The sequence below is a fragment of the Argiope bruennichi genome, chromosome 3 (genome assembly GCF_947563725.1).
Source record: "Argiope bruennichi chromosome 3, qqArgBrue1.1, whole genome shotgun sequence".
NCBI lineage: Eukaryota > Metazoa > Arthropoda > Arachnida > Araneae > Araneidae > Argiope > Argiope bruennichi.
Window position 1 is genome coordinate 142,127,481 of NC_079153.1, and position 22,930 is coordinate 142,150,410.

At 32.8% G+C, this 22,930-nt stretch overlaps 1 protein-coding gene across 2 annotated transcripts in view; it reads left to right on the forward strand.

The window, feature by feature from the left end:
• The window catches only part of LOC129963704 (inverted formin-2-like), a 117,444-nt gene that overhangs the window by 75,398 nt on the left and 19,116 nt on the right, over positions 1 to 22,930 (forward strand). For both annotated transcript variants that reach the window (XM_056078220.1, XM_056078221.1), the window contains 5 exons: positions 5,380 to 5,495; positions 8,591 to 8,750; positions 11,249 to 11,282; positions 15,857 to 16,007; positions 20,128 to 21,162. In XM_056078220.1, coding sequence (XP_055934195.1) covers positions 5,380 to 5,495; positions 8,591 to 8,750; positions 11,249 to 11,282; positions 15,857 to 16,007; positions 20,128 to 21,162 — 1,496 coding nt within the window. The remainder of the gene's footprint in view (positions 1 to 5,379; positions 5,496 to 8,590; positions 8,751 to 11,248; positions 11,283 to 15,856; positions 16,008 to 20,127; positions 21,163 to 22,930) is intronic.

The window sequence follows — 22,930 nt, forward strand, 5'->3', positions numbered from 1 at the left end:
GATTTAAAAGAGGATACAAATGTGAAAATTCAAGTTTTTGCTGATTATCTTGTGATTTTGATAAAAGCATCCACTTCGTACCATTTTGTACTAATATCTCAGGAACTAATTAAGTCTCTGAAAATTTAGGCTAAATAAATGCCAGCTTATATTGTTTAAAAGCAGGACAAATGTTACTCATATTTTGGGAACTAAATTAAACAATGTTCTTAGTAAAATGTACTAAGAATCTTGCCGGCGTTCTGGCATAGGGGTAGCGCTTCTTCCCCGTGTTCTGGCCGTCCTGGGTTGGAGTCCCGGTACGGGCATGGTTGTTCTTCCTCCGTTCTATGTGTGAGATGTGTGAATGTGCCCTCCTGTAAAAAGGGGTTGTGCAAGCGAATGAGATGTGTGAGTAGCTAAGACGTACTCTTGGCCCTACTAAAACAAGAGACGCTCCCTTGGCTTAAAATCGCTGACTTCGTCAGCGAGCTTGTGCATGGCAAGTGCCATTATAAACAACAACAACAACTAAGAATCTTAAATTTTTCATTGATACCTCATTTCAACATAATTCAAGAGAAGATTATTAAAGTAACTGAAAAATTAAGATTCTCTATGACAAACTGCGGTTTGTCCCCAATTCTAATGATTATATATATATATATATATATATTATATATATATATCACTTATTGAGAGAATTAACTCATATGACTCGAGAACTTGGTTTAATAGCTTTTCAAAACCAAATATAAAAAATTTACGAATTCAATATTTGCCTCTCATTGCAATAAAGACATACAAAACTAAGTAGACAGTGACTTTTCAAGAGTTGACAGGTTGTCCTCCACTTGACATCAAATTAGAGAATGAAGTTAGAGAGAAAAAATAGAAGAATTTAAAGATACAGGAAACACAAATAATATGTCAAGTTTTGAATTAAGAAAAATAACTCCCTCTTCGTGGAAAATAACATGGAGCTGTTTCTCAGCAGAAGAACAAATGCGAAATAGTATATGTACAGAGGGTTCTAAAATGAATAGCATCATATTAACAATACCTTTATGTACTTTTGCAACTTAGTTTTACTGTGGAATCCAGTAAGAAAATAGTAAAAGCAATCTAAGTGAATCATAGCTACATTTTCATGTTATAAGAAAGGAAATTGAATTAGCAATCGAATTGATCGCACACTATGATATCCAATCGGTGAAAATTATTATAGGTTTAAGGTCCTCTTTGATGACTCTGGAATCATTAAAAGAAATAAGGAACGAGTTGTTACTGATAAAAAATAAGATTAAAAAATAAATGAAGACATAAAATAATTTTTGATAAGAGCATATCAAGGGCAGTTTGAAAACGAAGAGCAGGTTCCTTGGCGAAAACTACTCCAAATAATACAAAAATTCATTTTTACTATATGAAAACGAAGTTCCAAATAAAAAGAGAGGGTAGAAAAAACCCCGATCAACTTTGGCAGAAACGATGGTCACACTCAATTAAGGGTAGAAAAAGTGAGTCATTTTTCAAGCTAGTTGATTTTCAGAGATTATAAAGGGATTTTTTGTCATCAGGTATTACAGTAAAAGGGCCAAATTCGATTTTTTTTATTAGACCTTCAATGTGTTTACTGCCATTTGTGGGAAAATTATAGAAAGAAGTGATCTAAAGACTGGATGAATCTGTCACGACCCCTTAGCAGACTTCATCCACTTTTTATTTTTAGCATTCAAATAATTATACCTTTATTTTTTGAATTTTCTTAGCTTTATGCACCAGAAAACAGCAATAAAATCAAGAATCATTGTAATGTTGGAGGGAGAGGATAGCAATAAATGCATTCAGTCTTCATTCGACGAACTGGTTCCTTAGAAGTAATATGAATCTGATTCTGATATACATCTAATATGCAGTCATCAAGAGGAAGTGATGGTTTGAAAGGTGATACCCCACTCCCCGCCTATGGAGAGAGAGGTGGGCGTTTTGGAAAATACATAGACTCGAAGTCTTGGAACTAAAAGTTAATAACATAGCAGTTGGATTATCCAACAAATAAGAATTTAAAAACAAAACAGAAAATTTATAACAAAAGGATTTTAAGTAACATATAATGGGCAGTTTAAAGAGAATGAAAGAAAACACTTCATAATAGTTTATATCTAACAATTACTCGTATCTAATTAATTTGCCTCTTTCTCTCACACTATCACTGAATACTGCAACATCTAACGCATTCCCGCAGCCCTATCATTGTTTCCTATCGATTTAATTATGAAGCGTTGGAGCATCGAAATGGCATGGACGTCCGTTTCCAGCCTTGAAATACCGGGTTTACACTTCATTGTTTAACCGTCATGTTGTTTCACAGTGCTGTGTAGCAAATGATTTCAACTAAACATCTACGATTACGTGTAAAAGTGATTAATACATAACTGTCATTTGACTCGACCCTGGCTGATACTGCTTCTTCTCATTCATCTACCAGACGAACCTCCGCTGGTATGGAACGGAAGTCTGGAAAAGGTTTATGTAATTATTAAGTGGAGTCGTCGTCATCTGGCCAAGATTCAAAATTACGAAGTCTATCCCAAAATAATATTCAGGTAGCATCTAAATGGGACGAAAATATAACTAAGCTAAATTCTGACCTTTCAGACGTATGTTGCTCTCCCAGATGTCCGTCTTTATTATGCTTTCCTTTGCTGTTCTTTGTTTCTCCACCAAATCTGGCATTTCATTCACAATCCTCTGGAATAATAGGCTGTTACGCTGACTATTTAAGTACTTTTCTTTAGTAAGCATTTTCAAGAAAACACTTAACTTCTAACCAATAGTTTAATTTACTGAAAATTTTATAACACCTCTCTCTGTTATAGCTGCTGACTTATAAATATTATAAATTTGATGAATGTATGTTTATAAATTGGAAGAAATTGCATTAAGCTTAGAAAAATGACGTCAGACGACCTTACAAAATTGCGTTTGCCTCACAGTTTGACAGATGCTTTTACTTAAGTATTATGTTCAGTCTTTTTTAAATTATATAAAAGAAATATATTATGATTGAAAAATAAAAATGTATTTTCGACTTTTTTCAGATGAAATGAAAGATAATCTCTTTCGTCATTTTTTAATGCAAATGCGCCGTTTTCTTCTGCACACTTTTATGTTAAGCTTGACTTGAAATTTTGTTATCGATTTTTCACTTTCTTCCCCATGACCTAGCGTTAAAAAATTTTAAATGCTTTAGTTTTTTCGATAGCATTACATTATTTCATTATTTTTTTAGTTTAATTAATTCATTTCGATAAATTTTGATTCTTTATGAGGGGTGGCACATGGTGTAAAATATGAGAAAAAAATTTATTTCAGAATTCCATAAAATTTATAATTGTGTTTCATAATTAAAAAAAATGCTACATCTTTGAGCACTTATAAAAGTGTGTTTTTATTAAATTTATTTTCTGTGTAGGAAGTGATATCGATGCATTTCATTTGAAAAGAGTCAACATGATTTAAGTTTTAAAAGGCCGGGATAGCCTGGTTGGTAGGACGTTGGATTCGCGTCCCTTGGGTTGCACATTCGAACCCCGCCGACTGAAGATTCCCCGCGTGTGTAGTGGCTGGCGTGCATATAAATCTGTCGTGGTCACAAAGTCCTCCATCTCGAGTGTAATATCACTGGGGGTACTGGATCAGGGGTGATCGTTTTCCGATTCAGATCTAAATTACGATCTGTGGTTGAATGAATGAAATGCATGAATGAAGTCCGCCCTGTAAAAAAGATTGCGATGTGTATAGTGGCAAAGTCGTACTCTTGGCCCGAGTTGGCGCCACTAAAACCAGAGAGGCGCCCTATCGGCTTAAATCGCTGTCTTTGTAACACCGGGTCCATGGCAAGTGCCATAAGAAACAAGTTTTAAAAAATGAAAAATTTACCTTTGCGAGGGGAAAAAAACAACTCTCAAGCGATTTCGACCCATGTAATCCTTCGTGATTTTAACCTGCAAGTTTTCGGTGCATTAATGTGGGTGGATGTTTGAATGTCTACGAAGGAAAAAAAAAAAAAAAATGCTTATGCTGTCGCGCGCACGTGTCTAAGAATGAAATAATCGATGTTTTTAACGTATTCAGGTCGCATTCAATTCAGTAAATTTTTTCAGCTGCGGTTTCTCCTTGAACATTCTTTAGTAACCGGAAGGATTGGCTGGTGTGCTTTTGAGAGCGCATTTCGTTCGAAAACAGTGTTAGACTGATGTTACTAGATTATTCATTAATCAGTATTTCGATTCATAAGACTGATTCATTTATTAAGTAATTATTAGTTATTTCTCGTTTGTTTACTTCCGCCTATGATCATTAGTTGATTCACCAGGAATATTTTCTGTGCTTAGTTTCATTTATGGCCGCGGTTCTTCCTCCAGGTTTTTTGAATCTCTAATCATGAGACACATTATTTCAATTAGCCATGCACCCCTGTTTGCATACTTTGCTAATGGAAACTTTACAATCATACAAGCATATTATCCGGATCATTGCATGTTATCTTATGCGCAGCATCTTATTCCTGCGCTCTTGATTCTACATAGTACGCATTTTATTTGTATTATGTGAATACATCTCGCATCGTATCAGCTGGATTGAATCATGGTAAAAAAACAACAACAGCGTATTAGTTTTCAGCATATTAGGCATGATACGGAAAGTTAAAAAATTTTTTTAAAAAATCATTTACTAACTTTCAATAACAACAAAAAAATAGCAACATTAAGTATTTGTACAAACCAAGAATACGGTTTAAATTTTATTGCAAATTGTGCATAAATATATGTTTAAAAATTGTAAAATTAAAAAAACTATACCACATCGAAAATAATGACATCATTTGTTAGTTTTAGCGTGATGCAAAAGAATTTTTATCTGTTAAAACGTATTTTGAAAAGTTGTAGCAAAAAATACTAATAATTCGCATCATTTTTACTTACTTAATTTGATTTTTTATTTAGTTAATTTTTTTAAAAAAAATTTAATTTTTTTAAAGTTACTTTGTATCACTTATTTTAATCTTCCAACAAATATTTGCACCAAATTTGGTTATTCTGAATCAAATGGTCTGTCCTGTGGAATGTTAAGTGACATTCCACAGGAATGTCAACAACATTTATTATATAACACAAACAACAAATATACATTTATATTTCTTGTTTGACAAATGTACATTTATATAGAGTCGTATTAAAATATTGACAGGTGATAGCTGAATTGCAAAAAAGTGTATTAACATTTTTAACTGCTATCAATCAACTTCAAGTCAAAAACATATTATTTATTTTGCAAAAATTCATAGTTCAAGTAACTTTCATTCAAAATTTTTAATTCTTTTTTCTATCTTAGCATTGGACACAGATGACATTCCGGTGAAAAAGCAGGTTTTCGAGCTTCTGTCTGCTCTCTGTGTCTACAGGCCCGATGGCTACATCAAAGCCTTGGAGACTTTAGAGCATTACAAGGTAAATAGAATTCATTTGTCTGATGCCTCACGGCGTTTAGTGCATGAGGCGCTCTGGCACAATTTTGTTTAATTTGACTTATTTCATGTTTGTTGTGAGGATCCCATTTTCATCCACTTTTTAAAACTCTAAACTTGTACAATTTTGCACACATGTTCTCCATGACAGTATGGTATTTTAGTATTTTTAGAATTTGATCGATTAATTGATGAATTCATATTCCTTGAGTTCATTGATTTTAAGTGTGCATAATATATCTAATGGGAAATTAAAGACCTAAAAAAAGAAAATATTTAAAATACTTAATTTCTATTTTTTATTAGCAATCTAATAATCTTTAAAACTTATTGTATTGAACTTATTTACTATTTAAATCACAATTCGTACAATTCCATAGTATTGAGTAGCACAAACTACGCTTTGAAATAATTCGAAATTCGACAGAATCTCACGCTGTCTTCGCAAGTCAGTAAATGTTTTTCTTCAGGTCAATGTTGTTCGAATACTGCAAACATTCTTTGAATCAAAATGTTTCCGGAATGGACTTCTAAAAATTTATGAATTGAAATTATACAACTATCAAAATATCTTCCTCTACACAAACATTTACCTCAGTTTTTCTGCAAATTCCTCGTTCTCAGTGTTTGAATTTTTCTCTTAAATTTGAAGAATTTCATCAGAATTTTGCTGAATTCGTTCCCTTCATCTTAGTTTTTGAGACAGACAATGATTAGCTGGCTTGTGATCGAATTAATATGATAAATTTTTCAAGAAATCTCCGCGAGTTAAATTTACTCGTTTGTAATATATATGCTGGTAATTAAAGATCTCTGTTAGTTGTGCTTAGGGAAATATAGATATTGAAGTGTTGTTGTGCGCCAGAAATTCGTCTATGCATCACTCAGAAATTAGTGGGTACTATCTAAAAAACTATGAAATCAAAATAAAATGTAACTCGCACAAGTTACGCATGCATGAGAAAACTAGTTTTCTTTTTTTATCGATATACAGTCACATTCATGAAAACTAAAATGAAAATCGTACGCTACATTAGTTCCCTTCTACCCTTATTAGTATTATTAATTTTGTTATTTCTGGAAATCCTATAGTCATTTTTCATATATATTATTTCCAGGTATTGTTTCGGCCTTAGGAAATGTCGCTTCTTCGCAATTCACATTGAGAGTTCATATTTGTCGTGGAATGTATTCACTTTTTTTCACATCATTTTGGCATAAATTCGGAATGATATTAGAAATCTGCGCTTATTATGATAGGTGAAGCATTTCTTACCTCTTCTCCCGAGGTGTAATGAGAGATTTTTGAGTGATGTGCACCTGGCATGGAAAAGAGTTAACTGCCGAAAGAGTCATTTAAACAATATTTCTTTTTTGCAGCCTTGATGCAAGAATGATCCAAACTTCGAATCTACCAAGGAATTTACACGAATACGTTTGCCTCTAACTAGTAAGCGACGAGATTTTTTCGCATTTGCCATCTTCACTTCTCGTCAACATTACTTTTACAAAATTATGAGTCAGCACTTTTGTGTGCTTGTCTCAAAATTTACTTGGATACCAAGAATTTTTGAATCTTGGTTTATTTCGGTCTTGTTAAATTCGATAAGGGCTGCGGTCATGATTACGATTCTGGACCATGCCGTCAATACAGGAATGAATGTATTTGTAAGTGAAGTTTTTGAATTTTTTTAAAACAAACACTTCTCAGCAGAATCGATAGAATTAGTATTTGCTTTCTCTGATATTGGCAAAATTTACATTACTCTATCCGCTATTTCTGCTAGTTTCTTGAGAGGGCAAAAATGGAATGCACTGATGCTCAACTGTTACTGCAATAATGATAGCGTTAATTCTTCTAGCCCCTTATGAGATTCTGCGCGAAAGTGCACGTGAACCGAGAAGGGTCCCCGCCCCCCATTTCTTGCTGTGTTGATTTTCTGCTGCTGTTCGTGAATTCGGACATGAAGTATTTATTTGTATCCAATGAATATGGATTTTCATTTGCCCTTTGAACGATCGATGCTACTTAGGGAGATAGGGTGGCTTTTATTTGGGGTAGTTGAGTTTGCAAAATTCAAACATTGTATCGCACATAAAAACCGTAGCAATTTAGTGATGTTGAATAACGTTTGCTTCTGAAATTTGTGATGTTTCGTGTTGTTGAAGTAAAACACGCATTACTCAAAAACTAATTTTTTTTTTTTTTAAATTTTGTAAAAATATAGAATCAAAGTAAAATTGAGCGAACATCTGAGTGGTGTCGATACTCGGTGACTAAAAGAGATTTATATACGTATTTTTATTTGGATTTTCTTGATTAAAATAATATTGGCTAATTACACTTAGATATTTTCAACAGAGAAATTCTAAATAAACTATATTTTCAGCTTTCGATACTCTTCTTTTTTGTTGGCTTCCAGGTGTCTGCTTTCGTATCGTCTTTCATATCTTCCCACGTCCCTTGTTTTTCACTAAAAGTCTTATATTGGGGGTTGGAGAAAATTCATGTATGGATTCGCTATCGGGAGATGTCACAATATTCGTTCAGATTAAATTTTGTTTTGATTTTCTAACTGCAGGTTTTATTTTATACATGAGACGGCTGTGATTAAAAAAAAAAAAAAAAAAAAAAAACGATCTTATGAGAAGCAACTCATTATCACAACTGTTTTGTCTTTAAAGATTCTCTTTGATGCTATATGAAGTATTATAAGAATATAGGGTTTTTTTATTAGTTTGTTACTAAGTTCCCAATATAGATACTTCCTTTAAAAAAACTAGAAGTCTAGGAAAGCGTTAACTTTAATACCTGTTACAAAGTATTTTATTTAAAAAGTTATGTCTTTCTTTATGTTCCCATTTTCTTCACCCTATTATCGATATATATGATCAATCGAAGAAATTCAGTCAATAATTTGTAGTTCTCGTTTATTCACAGAATTGTGACTTTATTGTATTGAACATCAAATTTCAAACATACTTTAAATCAATCCGTCTGTAATAAAGTGTGAAAAAGGTCAAGAAATGGAATTCCTGTATGAGCGCATGTGAAGTTAATTTTCTTCTCCTTTTCAGAATCTGAAGAAACACCGTTACCGGCTTCAAATGGTAGTGGATGAGTTGAAGTCTTCCGATGTCGCCGAGTACACCACTGCTCTGATAGCCTTCGTCAACTGCCTCATCATATCGCCTGCTGCACTGAGTGAGCGTGTGCGCATCAGGAATGAATTCCTCGGTGGGCCTCTTTTTTTCTCTTTTTTCGCTTCCCTCTATATTCAACAATTATAGTCTCAGTTGCGTTACACTGGGCATGACCATGTTAGAAGGCCATGTTAGTTTTAAAAAGTCTGTCAATTTTTTACAGTTTGATTTGCTTAGATGTTCGCAATAATGGGAAGATGGAATGTAGAATGAACAACGATTTATGCTGTCTCATCTTTCTTCGTTTACGCTTTCCTTGATGAGATTTTATTGAGGCCACGTGGTCTCATATTGTGGATTATATTTATTGCAGTGTAAACCCAGCTTTGAAAAGATGAATGAACAGTGCTTAAGGATATACTTCATGAGAGCTATATTCAAAAAGCAACCACTAAAAAATTTATCAATCAACCGTTACTACAGAGTGTTTCGCTACTGCATGCGCTAAATTCTGAAGATATAACAGTACTCGGAGACGAATCAGAATTCAGGCAATAATTCAGTATTAGAAACATCATTCACCGCACGATATTTTACAGACAGCACGAGAAACAAACGCACATATGAAATAAACACACTTTTTTAATAACTTATAAGTGCTCATTTACAAAACAAACACAAAACACTTAAAATGTTCCTTGTGGCTACAGAGATGTGTGTGACTATAATGTTACATTATAGGTCTGATAACGATTTCAATCAATGAACGGTATCTTCAAGTCAGTTTCACTTTTGTCTAATTGGTCCTAGGTCCAGTTTGAATGTTTGAATTAATATCGTATTTTAGCGTTATTTATGAGATGAGGTTTTATTGTGGTAGTGTCAAAAATCACATCACAGTAATTACTGGACTTGTTTTCATCCGGGGCTTCTTCAGGATGTAATCGGTGATTCCGTCTGTTCATATGCTCAGCCCTGAAGTGTTTGTGTTTGTGAATAATGCTTCACCAAAGATTTATTGTGAGTATCCATTTAGAAAACTTCTTCCTTCCGAAGATGACCTTGCATGTTCATATTTTCTTTTTCCTCCAGAGGTTTGTAAATGCAACATTGAAACGTCAAGTTAATAGCATTCAAATGTTAGATACAGTATTTCGCAGAAATATTGCTGTGAATTGTTTGCAAAAAGAAGTTCCTTTTTAAATATAGATGCTTGTTGCTCTGTGCGGAATGTTGTTTTGCTTTATGTACTGTAATTTTTTTAATATTTATTTATTCAATTTTTTTAAATTTTATCCTTTTTTTTTAAATTTAAACTTTCATTGTGTACACTATTTTTTCATGCCTATTTCACTGGTTTATGCTATATAGGAAAACGAGTTTTGAGGTGTGCAGTTCTCCGACCTTGAAGTAAAAGCTAAAAACAGTTCCTTTTACGAGATTGTGCATGTAGCAAATAAATTTTTTTATATTTTTTATTGAAATTTATTAAAGAAAAACTATTTGTGTGTAAAAATAACAAACTTCTCCTAAATTCCATGGTTTCAAACTCCCATTTTTTAAATTATTTATTTTGTTTTCGAATTTAAATGTTAGGCATTACAGTAGATAATATTTATGGGAATCAAAGGACATTAAAATGCATATGTTAAAAACTCTTTTTTAAAAAGGGCCGAAAACCCCCGGCTATATTTGTCAAAAAATAGTATGATTTAGATCATACTATGATATACTATTTAATGCAGTAAAACTTACTTTTTTAACAAACAGGATATCTCCCTTCCCTCGCTACTAAAGTAAGTTCTAGTTAGCCCCAAGTGGATAAATTTGGAAAATTGCTTCGAAATATATATATAAGTGAACGTCTCCAACTGCAGCATCAAAAAGTGACTGGATTAACTTAATTCATGTTCCGTAGAAAAAGGGATATTATTTAAAATTTTTGCTCTGCTAACCAAAAACCAAATGAATTTGCAACGGCAAAAAGGATCCAAACATTGATTGACGGATTCGGAACTATAACATTTGCATTTAAAACGACTTTCAACTTAGGAGTAGGGTGAATTGATATGGAAAGAAAGAATCAAAATGTTACTTTATGCTTGAGTAAGTGTTATTCACAATTCTAATGCAGATAACTGGATGACTTTATGATGATTGGGAGAGCAGAACATCCATTCAGATGGCATTAGGGCGTCGCAGTATTGCAATATTGCATGATTTCAGATTGCAATTATTATTATTATTATTATTTGCAGTTTGATTCATTGAGTATATGTTTTGTATTTTTTACAATATATGTGATTTATATGCATCATTAGATTGAGTTCTTGAAATTTACATACAATATTATCGTCCTTTGAATAAAATAAGTATTGAAACGCTTGAACTCGACTTGTAATAATCCCGAAACGTAGCTCGATCGTATAATAATTCTTTTAGTTTTTGACATCTGTGGCACGAAGTGTCATGTCAATGGAAAGATCAAGGAACAAATCTGGTACCTTTGAGCAGATCAACTGTATTTTATGAGATAATCACTCATAGTTTTTTTTTTAAAATTCTAATTCTTTGATCATTTTTTTCATATAGGTCTGAAAATACTGGGAGTGTTAAATCGGTTCAGGTGAGTACTTGTTGCTTATAAATGAATTCGCTATTTAATGATGTTTTTATTTTCAAAGTTGGCCTACTGTTTTTCTTAATTCACAAGCCGCCGGAATATTCGTTGCATTTATTTCCAATTAAATGTATGTAATGTAATCTTTCCTCAAGAACTGTTTTAAAAGCATCAGATTGTGATTTATTTCATATGAATCGCCCTAACAGTCATGACATCGTAATGCCTTTGAAAACATCGTGTCATCTCACTTCAACTATTCGCGGCTGTCATTTCTCTTTCTTATCACCAAATGATTACGTAAAATTTAAATTGAATCTTTTGTAGATAATGAATTTGTCTGCAAAATATATTTACTCGTACTATTCAAGGTGTCTTATACATTTAAGTTGATTGTACTATACGCTTCGCTCATTTTTTTGCCCATTTCACCCCAAATTTCAAATTTAGTTTTCAAAGAGAAATGATTCATCTTCCATTAATCCAATAACATGCTTAATGAATCGAAGCATATTCTTAAAAAATATCAGAGCAGAAAGAAAAAATCTTTCAAAATTGAAATACTAGATGCATTACAAAATATATATCGTGATTTACCTATTACAGCAGAATAATATTAATTGAAATTTCTCTGGTTCAATAAAAAAGCGACCTCTAATAAAAAAGCAATATATCATGAGAAAAAGTTATAACTTTAAAGTGTGTAAAAATGCATAAAATTTAGTATAGTAAATGTTTTTATTATTGTTTATTTCTGAAGTTAATCTTTAGTTGTAAAATGAGCAGTATTCAAACATTTTACTAGAGTATACTTTAAACAGAAGGTCTACTCAATATGTAAAAATAAGCCAAATATTCATAGCTTAATCAACAGTGGAAGAAAAAGAAATGGAATATTAGTAGTAACAAGGACACGATTTGGGTTTTATTCATAAAGTAATTGTGATGTAAAGTGTTTTTGGGTCTGAAATGTGGAGATTCGTGAAAATCCCGAGCTCGACGATTACAATACTTTTTCTTCACATTTTTCGTGTAACCGAAAGTAAAAATAAACAAACAAATAAATGTCCCTCTTTGAACATCAAAGCAGAATTTTTCCTTCAGCTTATAAATTAACTTCAGTTTTAGTATCGTAATCTTCCTGTGCATTTCTTAATTTAAAACTTGCTATCGACAGAAACCAACAAATACAAGATAGATGAATCAGGCCTAAAACAGTAGTACACTGTGTGGAATTTTCGACTGTTGGTTCGGTTATCTTCTGTTTTTTTTATTTTAATTCAAATGTCATATGGTTGTTTTAAAATGAAAGGAATTTTAATTTTCTTTATCATCATCACAGGTGGTATGAATTTTATAAAGAAGTTCATTATAAATAATTATCCGAATAAAAAAAGTTCAATATACAATGGTTTTAAAAAGACCTAAAAAATATAAAATAATTTTCTTAGCCCCATACAGATTGTCCTAAAAATCTTTTTTTTTTTTTGTCTTATTTGTGCGGAATTTTCCAATCGTTTTTAAGCTAACTTCCCGATCAGCTGACAATTTGGTATTGTGCCATCTATCGGTAAGAAACGTTTTTAATCTTTTCCAAAATTTGCACCGAGCAGACAAACAAATAGACAGACCAGGCAGTTAAATGATACAGCGTTTCTATCCACCGAATCTGGATTCACTGCCAGTTCTGAGCTATGCTTAAGGTTTGAAGTCTCTAATTTTCGCGAAGTTAGTTAAAAAATTTGATTGCAAAATTAGCACCGATTAGACAGACAGGGAAGAAGAAAGAGATTTAATAAAACTGAGGTAATTAAAACTAGCGAAAGATTTGATGAAAGAATACAATTGGTCTGAATTCCGTCACAACAGTAAAAAGATTGGTTATAAATTGTACTAAAAATGAATTTTGAAAAATTTATTAAAGTTACAGAGGAAATATAATTGAAATCTGCTATCGCAAATTTCAAGTTATCATGTGAGTTCATAATTTTTTTAAAGTCACGTGGTATCAATCCAACAGAAAAACATTATGTTCTCACATGATGCATATTTCGCAGTCGTCAACATTTAAAAAAGCGATGATTTTTTGACCATTTCAAAATCAATCACATTCTAAAATTTTTTTCGTAAAAAAACAGTTTAAACCGGTTAGAAACAATCACGTGACTATAAGATTGCGGATGCGTCGATATTTAGTAAATGATGGTTTAAGTGATCAAAATCATTTGAAATCCAATGCTTTATCTCAAAGCCTTTTTTTTTTTTCTTCTTTTGCGCGCTTGAAAATTCGGTTTAAACTGGTTTGAAATGATTACTGATTATTGTATTGCGCAATCGTCAACTTTTAAAAAAGCGACTCCTCCCCCTTCATCTCAAAAGTCATTCGAGCTTCAAATCTCTTTTTTGCCAGCAAGAAAAATTGAAAATTAGTATATATATATAATATAATATAATATAAACTTACAGTACATCACCTCGCTGTTTCGCGTTCATTCTCATTTTATTCTCTGTGTTTCTTCGGACTATAACTTCTTGCTACTAACCTGCCCTTTATTGAGCAGACAGGAGGTAATCTGGTATATGGCGGACATATGCGCCAAGTTGTAACTTTTTGTTGGCTTTAAGTCGCCAAATTGACAACCTTCTGCATCATTTTCTAAAAACGTTAAAAGCGAAAAATGGATGCCTCAAAAGCGATGAATCGCTAATTTTCTGCCCGTGCATTTTGAGGCTTCAAAAGCCCCAAATCAAGACAACATCATGTTCTCACATGGTAATAATTATAAAATGATAGATGACATTTTTATTTTAACTTGACTATATTATGAGCATGAAATTAAATTAGTTTATTCTAAAGGCATTAATTCATTTATTCTAAAGGGAGGGCTGAATTTAGGACAGTTAATGATTCTATATCCTTTTTTATATACCCCTTTTTTGACCTTTTGAAGCAAATATTTGAAACCTTCATAGAAAAGATTTTTGGTCTTCATCCAGAAATTTACCCAAGCCTGGTTGAAAGGGAAGCTTGGTCTTACACAGTGCGCTTTTAATTAATTACAATACACGAGAAGTATAAAACGTGATATGAGAGGAATGCGTTTCATTCATTAAAACGTGATGCCTCTACTAACGAAATGATTCTGAGTGGTTCATAGAGTGAAGAGATCAGATTTCCCGAATTGTTTCCATGTAATCAAATAAAAGCATAACTATTTGAACAACGTCCAAATTGAAGAAGGAAAAAAAAATTCAAATATCCAAAAAGCCATGATTTTAAAGAATACAATAAGAGAAAAATCAACCAAATCAAGGCAGGAATGTGACAAATATATAATTTTTGTGTGCATGCATAGGGTTGTTAATTTGTGCAAAGTTGCTTTCTGTAAGGAGACTTTGTAACTGTTCTGATCTTGGTTTTAGCCTTTTAATTTTTACATCTTGCAATTATCGATGGTTTCGACCCATGGTCTAGCCTGGTTTCATTTGAAAGGGAGGATGATTAGTTGACCTATGCAGATAATACTTTCAGTAATTGAGTAGTTAAAATGATCAATATTCATTAATAATACCTAATAATACCAATATTCATTACCTAATGCATAGAAATGAATTTTTGTTTGTTCGTATTTTATGCGCTCCGATTGCAATAAAACTTTATCAACTTATTGCTTGCACTTATGGGAAGGCTTTAGGCATAGTACAATTATTATATCTAATATATAAACATATTTATGCATTGTTTTACCGTATTTTATGCACTGTTGTACCTCGAAAGACGATAAAATTTTGCCACCTTATTGCATTGAACCTAGAAAATTCATCTTTTCTACATGGTCAGTTGTATGCTAGATGCTCACTAGTCGAACAGCCAAGAATTTTTTTTTTTTTTTTTCTGATGAAGACGGAAAAAAAATATTGTCTACCTTAAAGTATACTTGTATAACAAATTCAAAAATAAATAAATAAATAGATAGATAAATAACATAAAATAAAATAAATATTATTTATACTTCTCCTTCATATTATATGTCATTCAATTTCAGCGAATTTATTCATTGTCGACAAGAAAATAAATATCATTCTTCTATCATTCCTAACTAAACAAGATAGCTGTTTCAAATTTCACACGATATTTTCAAAATTATTTTTTCTGTGGCAGCAACTCGCCGGGTATCAGCTAGTGTACGATAACAGTTATTGCAATTGTCAAAAATCAAGAACATGATTTCATGATGCCTTCTACATTTAAAATGCTGAAGTGAAATCTTGAATAAAATGCTTTTTCTCGATGTTCAGGGTTCTACAAAAGAACTTCCATTCTCTTCTATTTCCTTATATCGTCGATATTCTAAACTTCTGTCATTGGCCGCTTGGAGGGATAGTTTCACCACAACGTAATTAAAATCTTACTGAAAGTGTACGTGATCACATTTTCTGAACTAAAATTGAAATTATCATTTAAAACCTGAAACTGTTTTAAACACTTTATCTAAACAATGTTTTTGCTTGTATTACTATTTTAAAAGTGTCTTTGTTGCAAAATTTTATTTCATTTGCAAACTGCATTTCTGCCGCAGGCAGCAATGCCAAGATGGCTCACATTCCGACCTGGCTGTCCAGCTGGATGTATTCGACGAGCAGCGGGCGACGGACGAGGGTCAATTCTCCGGACCAGACGGGGTCGACCTCAGCTCCCACATGGACGTCTTCTTCGCCATTCTGCGACAGGTAGTGCTTGAATTATGAATCTCCCTGAAGCAAAATCATATGATTTGCTAATTTTTTTCTTCTTCTTTACAAGGAAAGGCGAATAAAGTCAAACTCTGAGCAATGCTCAGAGAGCATCAATGAGGAAAGTAACTGGTGAACGCAGAAGCGATCTTTTATAAGCGGAGGGGAAAGAATAGAAAGGACCAATTACTAGAAATCATCCTTCTGCGAACATTCTGAATAGCGTTATGGTGTCTCTCTGATAGCTACAAAATGTCACTTTCTATTACAAATTATTTTTTCTTTCTTTTGTTTCCCTTATCTTGTCAGTTATGAATCGAGCTGTATGAGTTCGAAGCTAGCTTTCTGAATATTCTCATGCAAACGATGAGATTGCTTTTGAGGAAATTCATTTATAAAGTGTGTGTGCTTTTTAATTCTTGAAGGAAGAGTTAAGGAAACACTACTTTGTGCCTCGACTTTCTTCGCTTGCCACGATTTTAGCAATTTTTCGAAGTTGACTATTAATGCAAATTGCGTTTTGAAGCTATTTTTTACTCTTGTTATTATTATAAATCCTGTCATTTTTTTATTTATATTCAAAATGATGAACATACTGCAAAAATTAAAAAAAAACATGTGAATGATTTACTAATTGTAATTAGAAATTTCTTGTATATTGATCGCTCTTTTCTGATATGGAAGTTTTTTTAAATTAGCTCTATTAATAAATTGTAAATCAAAGCTTAGTGCCGAAAAGGGGGAAAAAATAAAAGGATTCTTTGAAAATTCCTAGTGACTCGTTATACATTCTGGATTTTTAGCAGTAGAAGAGCTTTAAATTTCTGTTGATTGCATTGCTTTTACTGAAAAATTGCTGTAATCTGCAGTACAGAATTAAGAAAATATTGCTAAACGTTTTAAATTTCTATGGATGTTATTATAAAATTGTTTCAGAAATGCAAATCAATATATACAAGGTGTTGCCGAATTCGACCGAAAAATTTAGAGGAGTGATAGTAGGCATCAAGAGGATAAAGAATCACCATACAACGAAAATCGTAAAAATATAGTGAGCCGGAGAACTGTTGGAAACTGTAAAAAATTAATAAAAAAATAACAACTGGTGTTTAAACTATGATTTTTTTTAAAGTGAAAGATCATTCTTAAAAGTTAGAGCTGGTAACATTTTTAAAAGTAAAAGCTGGTAACATGCGGATTTGATGATCTAGGGTGTCGTAAATTCGGCCGACAAATTTAGAGGGGTGATAGTAGGCATCAAGAGAATAAAGAATCACTCTAAACGACGTTTAATTGGTGAAAATCGTAAAAATATAGTGAGTCGGAGAAAACGAAAAAGTAATTTAGAAGCCCATATTTGTAAAAATATTAAAACTTGAAGAAAAATAAAAGCTTGAAAATATAAGGAATTTTATATTCTGTAATTTGATATAAGTGTGTAGTGTGAGAACCGGGGAGTTTTAAGATATTCAAGAAAAACTAAAGTGGGAACCAGAAAACATCGCTGCAACATCAATACCGATGTTCGCAAGAGAGCGTTGTCAAATTCGAAAGACAAATTCAGTGATTCTTTATCCTCCTGATGCCTACTATCACCCCTCTGGATTTGTTGGTCGAATTCGGCAACACGCTGTGTGTGTGTGTATATATATATATATAATGATATCTTGAAAAAATTGGAACAAGCGTTTATTTTCTTAGCTATTGCAGTTGGACATATAGACTATCAACCAATAAGTATTTGGACACCCATGTAAATGAATATATTTGCGATCCTGATCTATGTCACGCCCTATGTCACTTAATACCATATAGGAAAAAGCATTTACATTAGTCACACACAAGATACCAAGAAATTCAGAACTGTCTGATTTTGAGAAAGAATTGTTGTATATCATAGAAATGGCTGATCTTTAAGCAATATTTCTGGGGGGTGTTAAACATTCCAAAATTATCAGTGGCTTTTGTGATTAAGAAGTGGGAAGTGAGTAATGATTGTCGGAATGTGCTTCAACCCGGCATACTCAAAAAATTAAGAGATAGTGACCGACGAGTGCTGTCCAAAGAAATTCTGAAAACCTACACCAATCCAATGGCCCACATACTCCAGGAGTTTCAAGAAGCATCCGGGACTGTTGTTTTGATAAATACCACCCTCAAGGAAGCATATTTTTTTGGTTTCTCTGGTCGTACTGCCGCTCATAAGCCTTTGATTACGAAATCCAACCATGTTGTTTAGTTGAGATGGTGAAAAAGCCAGTCAAAATTGGACTGTAGATGAATGAAAATAGGTTCTCTGGAGTGATGAATCAAGATTTAGTCTCTACTAGTCGGACTATCAACTATTGAATATGAATAAGTTGTGTTTATCTCTTTTATCACAGGTGTACAATTGCTTATTGGTAGATAGTGAATTTCCAATTGCAAAGTTTCATCTAATATATAAAAATACTACAGTTTCTGTAGAGAGTATTAGTAAAAAGTATAAAAATTGTTTATTATTATTATTATTTGCTCTCTCCATAGCTAAAAAGTGTCACTGAATAAAATGTTTTTCTTACTCTCATCTAAAGAACAAAAAATATCCTCCTCTCTCTGTCAAATTTTATTGATGCGTTAAGAGATTTTTCCATACCTCTGACCAGTGTTTGAGAGACACTTTCTTCTTAATTTTGAAACATTATATACATATAAAAAAAAACTTATTAAAAGTGCTAAACCATAAAATTTTAATTCATTTTTTAAACTTTCATTAAATTTTATGAAAAAGTCAGATAATACATTCATTGAAGTGCTTAGAAGTTTGTTGAAAGTGAATACCCTCGACAAAGATGCACTTTTTTATATGCGCGTATGCGATTGAGTACATCACCTGAGGCTAAAAAGATAGATTCCTTGAATTCGTTTGTGAAGATCTACCGAACATGTATTTCATAGCCACTTCATTGAATAAATGATTATTTTCTGACATAATGCCAATCGAAACTAACTGAATACATCAGTGATCATTCAGTGTGCTTTCGTATAAAATAGAACCAAATAAAGATTTTTTTTTAAATGTCACCATTCATCTTTATATGTAAAATGCTGATGTTCGTGGCACAGAAATCGCTCATTGTCGAAATGACAATAATCGAATGTAAATAAACCATCGTACGAATTTCAGATTTCTTTGGACATTTAGATAGCTGTATTGAATTCATGGCTTTTCTTAACTAACTGCAAAATATTATAAGAAATGTTTTGGAGAGGTTTGTTGTATCGTTGTAGTGATCGATCTCGGAAATGTGGCTTTTAACACGATGAATTCGGAACCTAGCATGGGGATGGCTTAAAAAATAAATAAGCCAAAATATCGGTTTAGAATACGTTATGTGTTTTATATATGTTTAGTAGGTACCCAGATGCAAGAAAGAATTTCATTTCCTTGTTTGATATTCCAGTTCTTTTCTGGAATATGATAAATGTTCAGTTTCTCTTACATCTTCCTTTCTTTATAAAAGCGTCGCAACCAAAGTGAACTACATTGTGTGTGATTAACAAATTTTTTGAATCCTTGGTGATTGGATGATGCATTTCTAGACAAATATTTACATAAGACAGATTTTCTTATTGAATAAATTTGTATTTTTAAAATAAATATTTTCATCTAAATTTGAGATTAGCCCCTCTAGATTTAAAAATAAGCATATCTTTGTAAATTTTGTGAATAGAATTGTTAAACTTTGTGTTTGCATAAATCTGTATAAGAGAAATATTTTATCGTATAATTTTTTTTACATTTTTGATAGTTAATTTCTGAAGAAATCAAAGTGTTTTCATTGAATTTCTAATCTTATTTAGTAACATTTTATAATTGGAAGTACATGTCTATGCAAAATTAAGGGAAGGAATTAAAAGTTTCGTCCAATCTTTTGGAGCATCCTGTGTATAAATCACTAAGGAAAAGAAAGAGTGCATTAATAACGTAGAGGTCAAAATTGCTAGATAGAAACAATTAAATGTAAAATAAAATTTAATCTAAAAAGGAAATTTGTTATCTTTTAGATATGGACTTCGTATTTCTCGTGTTTCAGATATCGGAATCGCATTCCAAAGAATTTTTCTCTCTCCCCAGGTTGCTGAAACTCCCCAGGAAATTCCCTTCCTCAGCATCCTTCAGCATTTGCTGAGAACTGATCTCAGTCAGCCTCTATCGGAACTGATCTGGGAGACCGTCGAGACTCTGGTCCATCGCGCCACTCTGTTAGAAAGCAAGCAAGAAGCCGATCGCCTTCTGAGGGCGTCGAATTTAGGGGGGCTACGCTGCCACTGCTCCTGCCACTATCGGCAAAATTCGCTTGTGTTGGAGGACTGCGAAATCATGCCGGGAAAGAAGAATAAACCAAACCAACTCTCTTTCTGTTCTTCTGATGGGATGCGCACTCCGACCACCCTTTTATCTCCGAGTCATCCCCCTACTCCCTGTGATCTAATTTCTAGTCCACTGCCATCTTCGCATGCTTCGAAATCTCCATGGAAAGTTGCGCTTCAAAGACAGAATTTGGCCCTTTCACCGAGTGAAAGCCAAGTAACGTCATCGAAAATGGAAACTACGAACAGTAAATGCCTGAAACCGGACTCTGTTAGTGAAAACATACCTCACAATGTGCCTCAAATTGTAAAAACCAATATACAATGTGATAATATTGTTGATTTTAGTAAAAGCGCCACTGTAGTTTCTGAAGAGTGTTCAAATAATATCAGGGATTTGTCAGAAATATCTAATGTGCCTCCTCCACCTCCACCTCCTCCACCAATCGGATATGGATGTCCACCCCCGCCACCTCCACCCCCTCTTGCACCTCTACGCTTACAGCCTCAAATCAAAAATGTTATCACAGATATGACATTACCTCAAACAGATACCCCCAAACCTAAGGCAAAAATGAAGTCTCTCAACTGGAGTAAGATACCCTTGTCGAAGGTGATTGGGAAGGACAATTTATGGTCCAGAATTGCCAAAGACCACGCTGGAAGCCCGAATGATCTCGATTTCGATACTATGGAGAAACTCTTCTGTCAACAGCCAATGTCCACCAATGGTCATATTTCTCCTCGCTTTGGAGATTCGAATGATGGCTCTGACAAAAAGAGAAAAGAAATTCAAGAGGTAAATTCTGTCTTAATTTAGTTATTCAAAATGTAACATAATTCAAAATTAAGATCCTTTTTTTTTACAGTTTACTATAATTTCTTTGTGAAAAATGATAGAAAAATTTGAATACGATGCAGAAAGAGTTTTACAGTTTTGTTTGCGGTCGCTCTCTCCAAACTGACAGTGCATTTCATGCCAAACATTACCTGCACTTTCTGCGTACTTTCAAAACGTTCTTTTATCATTACTGTTCTCTGCTATATGCACGGGGAGACAACAGGAAGATTAATTTCAAAATTTGGGAATCAAGTAGTTCTGCATGAGACCATCTAAATCTTCTGCCATTTCTTCTGCATTCCATAAGAATACTCTGAAGACTGTCTTCTCTTTTATCTGCAACGGTGAATTCATTGAACGGAACGTTTGTTTCACTCTCAAAAAAAGCATTTACACAGAGATTACTTCTAACGAATTGCTGCTTTGATATTACTATTGTTGTCTTGGATAGTCCATCGAGGCAAATTATTGCGCATAAAAAGAAAGCAAACAACGTTTCCTTCTTATATTTTCAACGTTTTATTTTGTTATCCATCATTGGGTGCTCGGAAGTTACTAGAATTTGTTATCATTCTGAATGATCTTGGAAAATGGTTGAGTTTCAGTTTGCAATATCAAGCCATCACTTCCGCATTATCATTACGCTGTACTTTTTTTACTATTACCTCTAATGGCAGATCGTTCAGTATAACCACGGGGAGGAGTACCAGAATCAATCATATATTAAACAACGATTCCATTGCGTAGAACATAAATATACCCATTCTAATTAGTTTTAAATAATTTCATTATAAGCCATTAAAAAAATTTCGACTTGATGTAGGTGCGTTTTAACAAATTTGGCAAGTAATTACTAATTTTTAATTAATTTCATTTAAAAATTGAACTTTATTAGCATTGATTTTTTATTTATATTTAAATTTCAAGCTCGCGCAAGCGATCTGCAGCCGCAAAACGGAAAATTTTTCCCTTGATAGTTGATTTTGTGGTTTATGGTCGCAGGAGCCATATTTGGCTATACTGCGATTAGCAAAAGAAAAAGAAAAGGTCTTGGATCTTCTAGGAAGAGAGGAGTTGTGGCAGTACTAAAGACAGTATCATTTCCCTGTCACAAATTGAGAAGCGTAACGAGAGCGCTTTGTTATTGCCTCGTGCAAACGGCACTTTTTTGAAGTTGTCTCTCTGCGAATAAGGTCATATCGATTTCTCTTGAATACTGAAACTCCTGATGCTATTAGATTGTTGACGGATTTAAATGTCGCATACAAGATTAGTCATTACATTTACACGCTGAAAATAGTTGACTACCATATCTATGCGCGAGATTGAGTCTGATTTAAATTTTGCATTTTATGATTCCATTCTAATTAAATGGTTTTGATACTTTTTATTGAATATTTTTTTAAAAAAACAGATGGAGGGGGTCAGGAAACATTCGCCATGAAATGAAAAAAGATTCGAGCCTTACTTGAATTCTTATAAAACTCTGAAAAAAATTAAAAGCTGCTACAGTTTGATGTGCAAAACAGTTATTCTAATCTTAATTGTTTGAAAAGTCAAGTATTTATGCCATTTCATATATATTATTCAAATTTTTGTGTCTGTAGCTCGATAAAAAAGTAGTTAATTGTAGATTTTTTAAAAACAGTTTATTTAGTTATACAAAGATATGATAATTAAATTAATAAAGCATTAAAATGTTGCATCATTGGATCACACCCTCGCT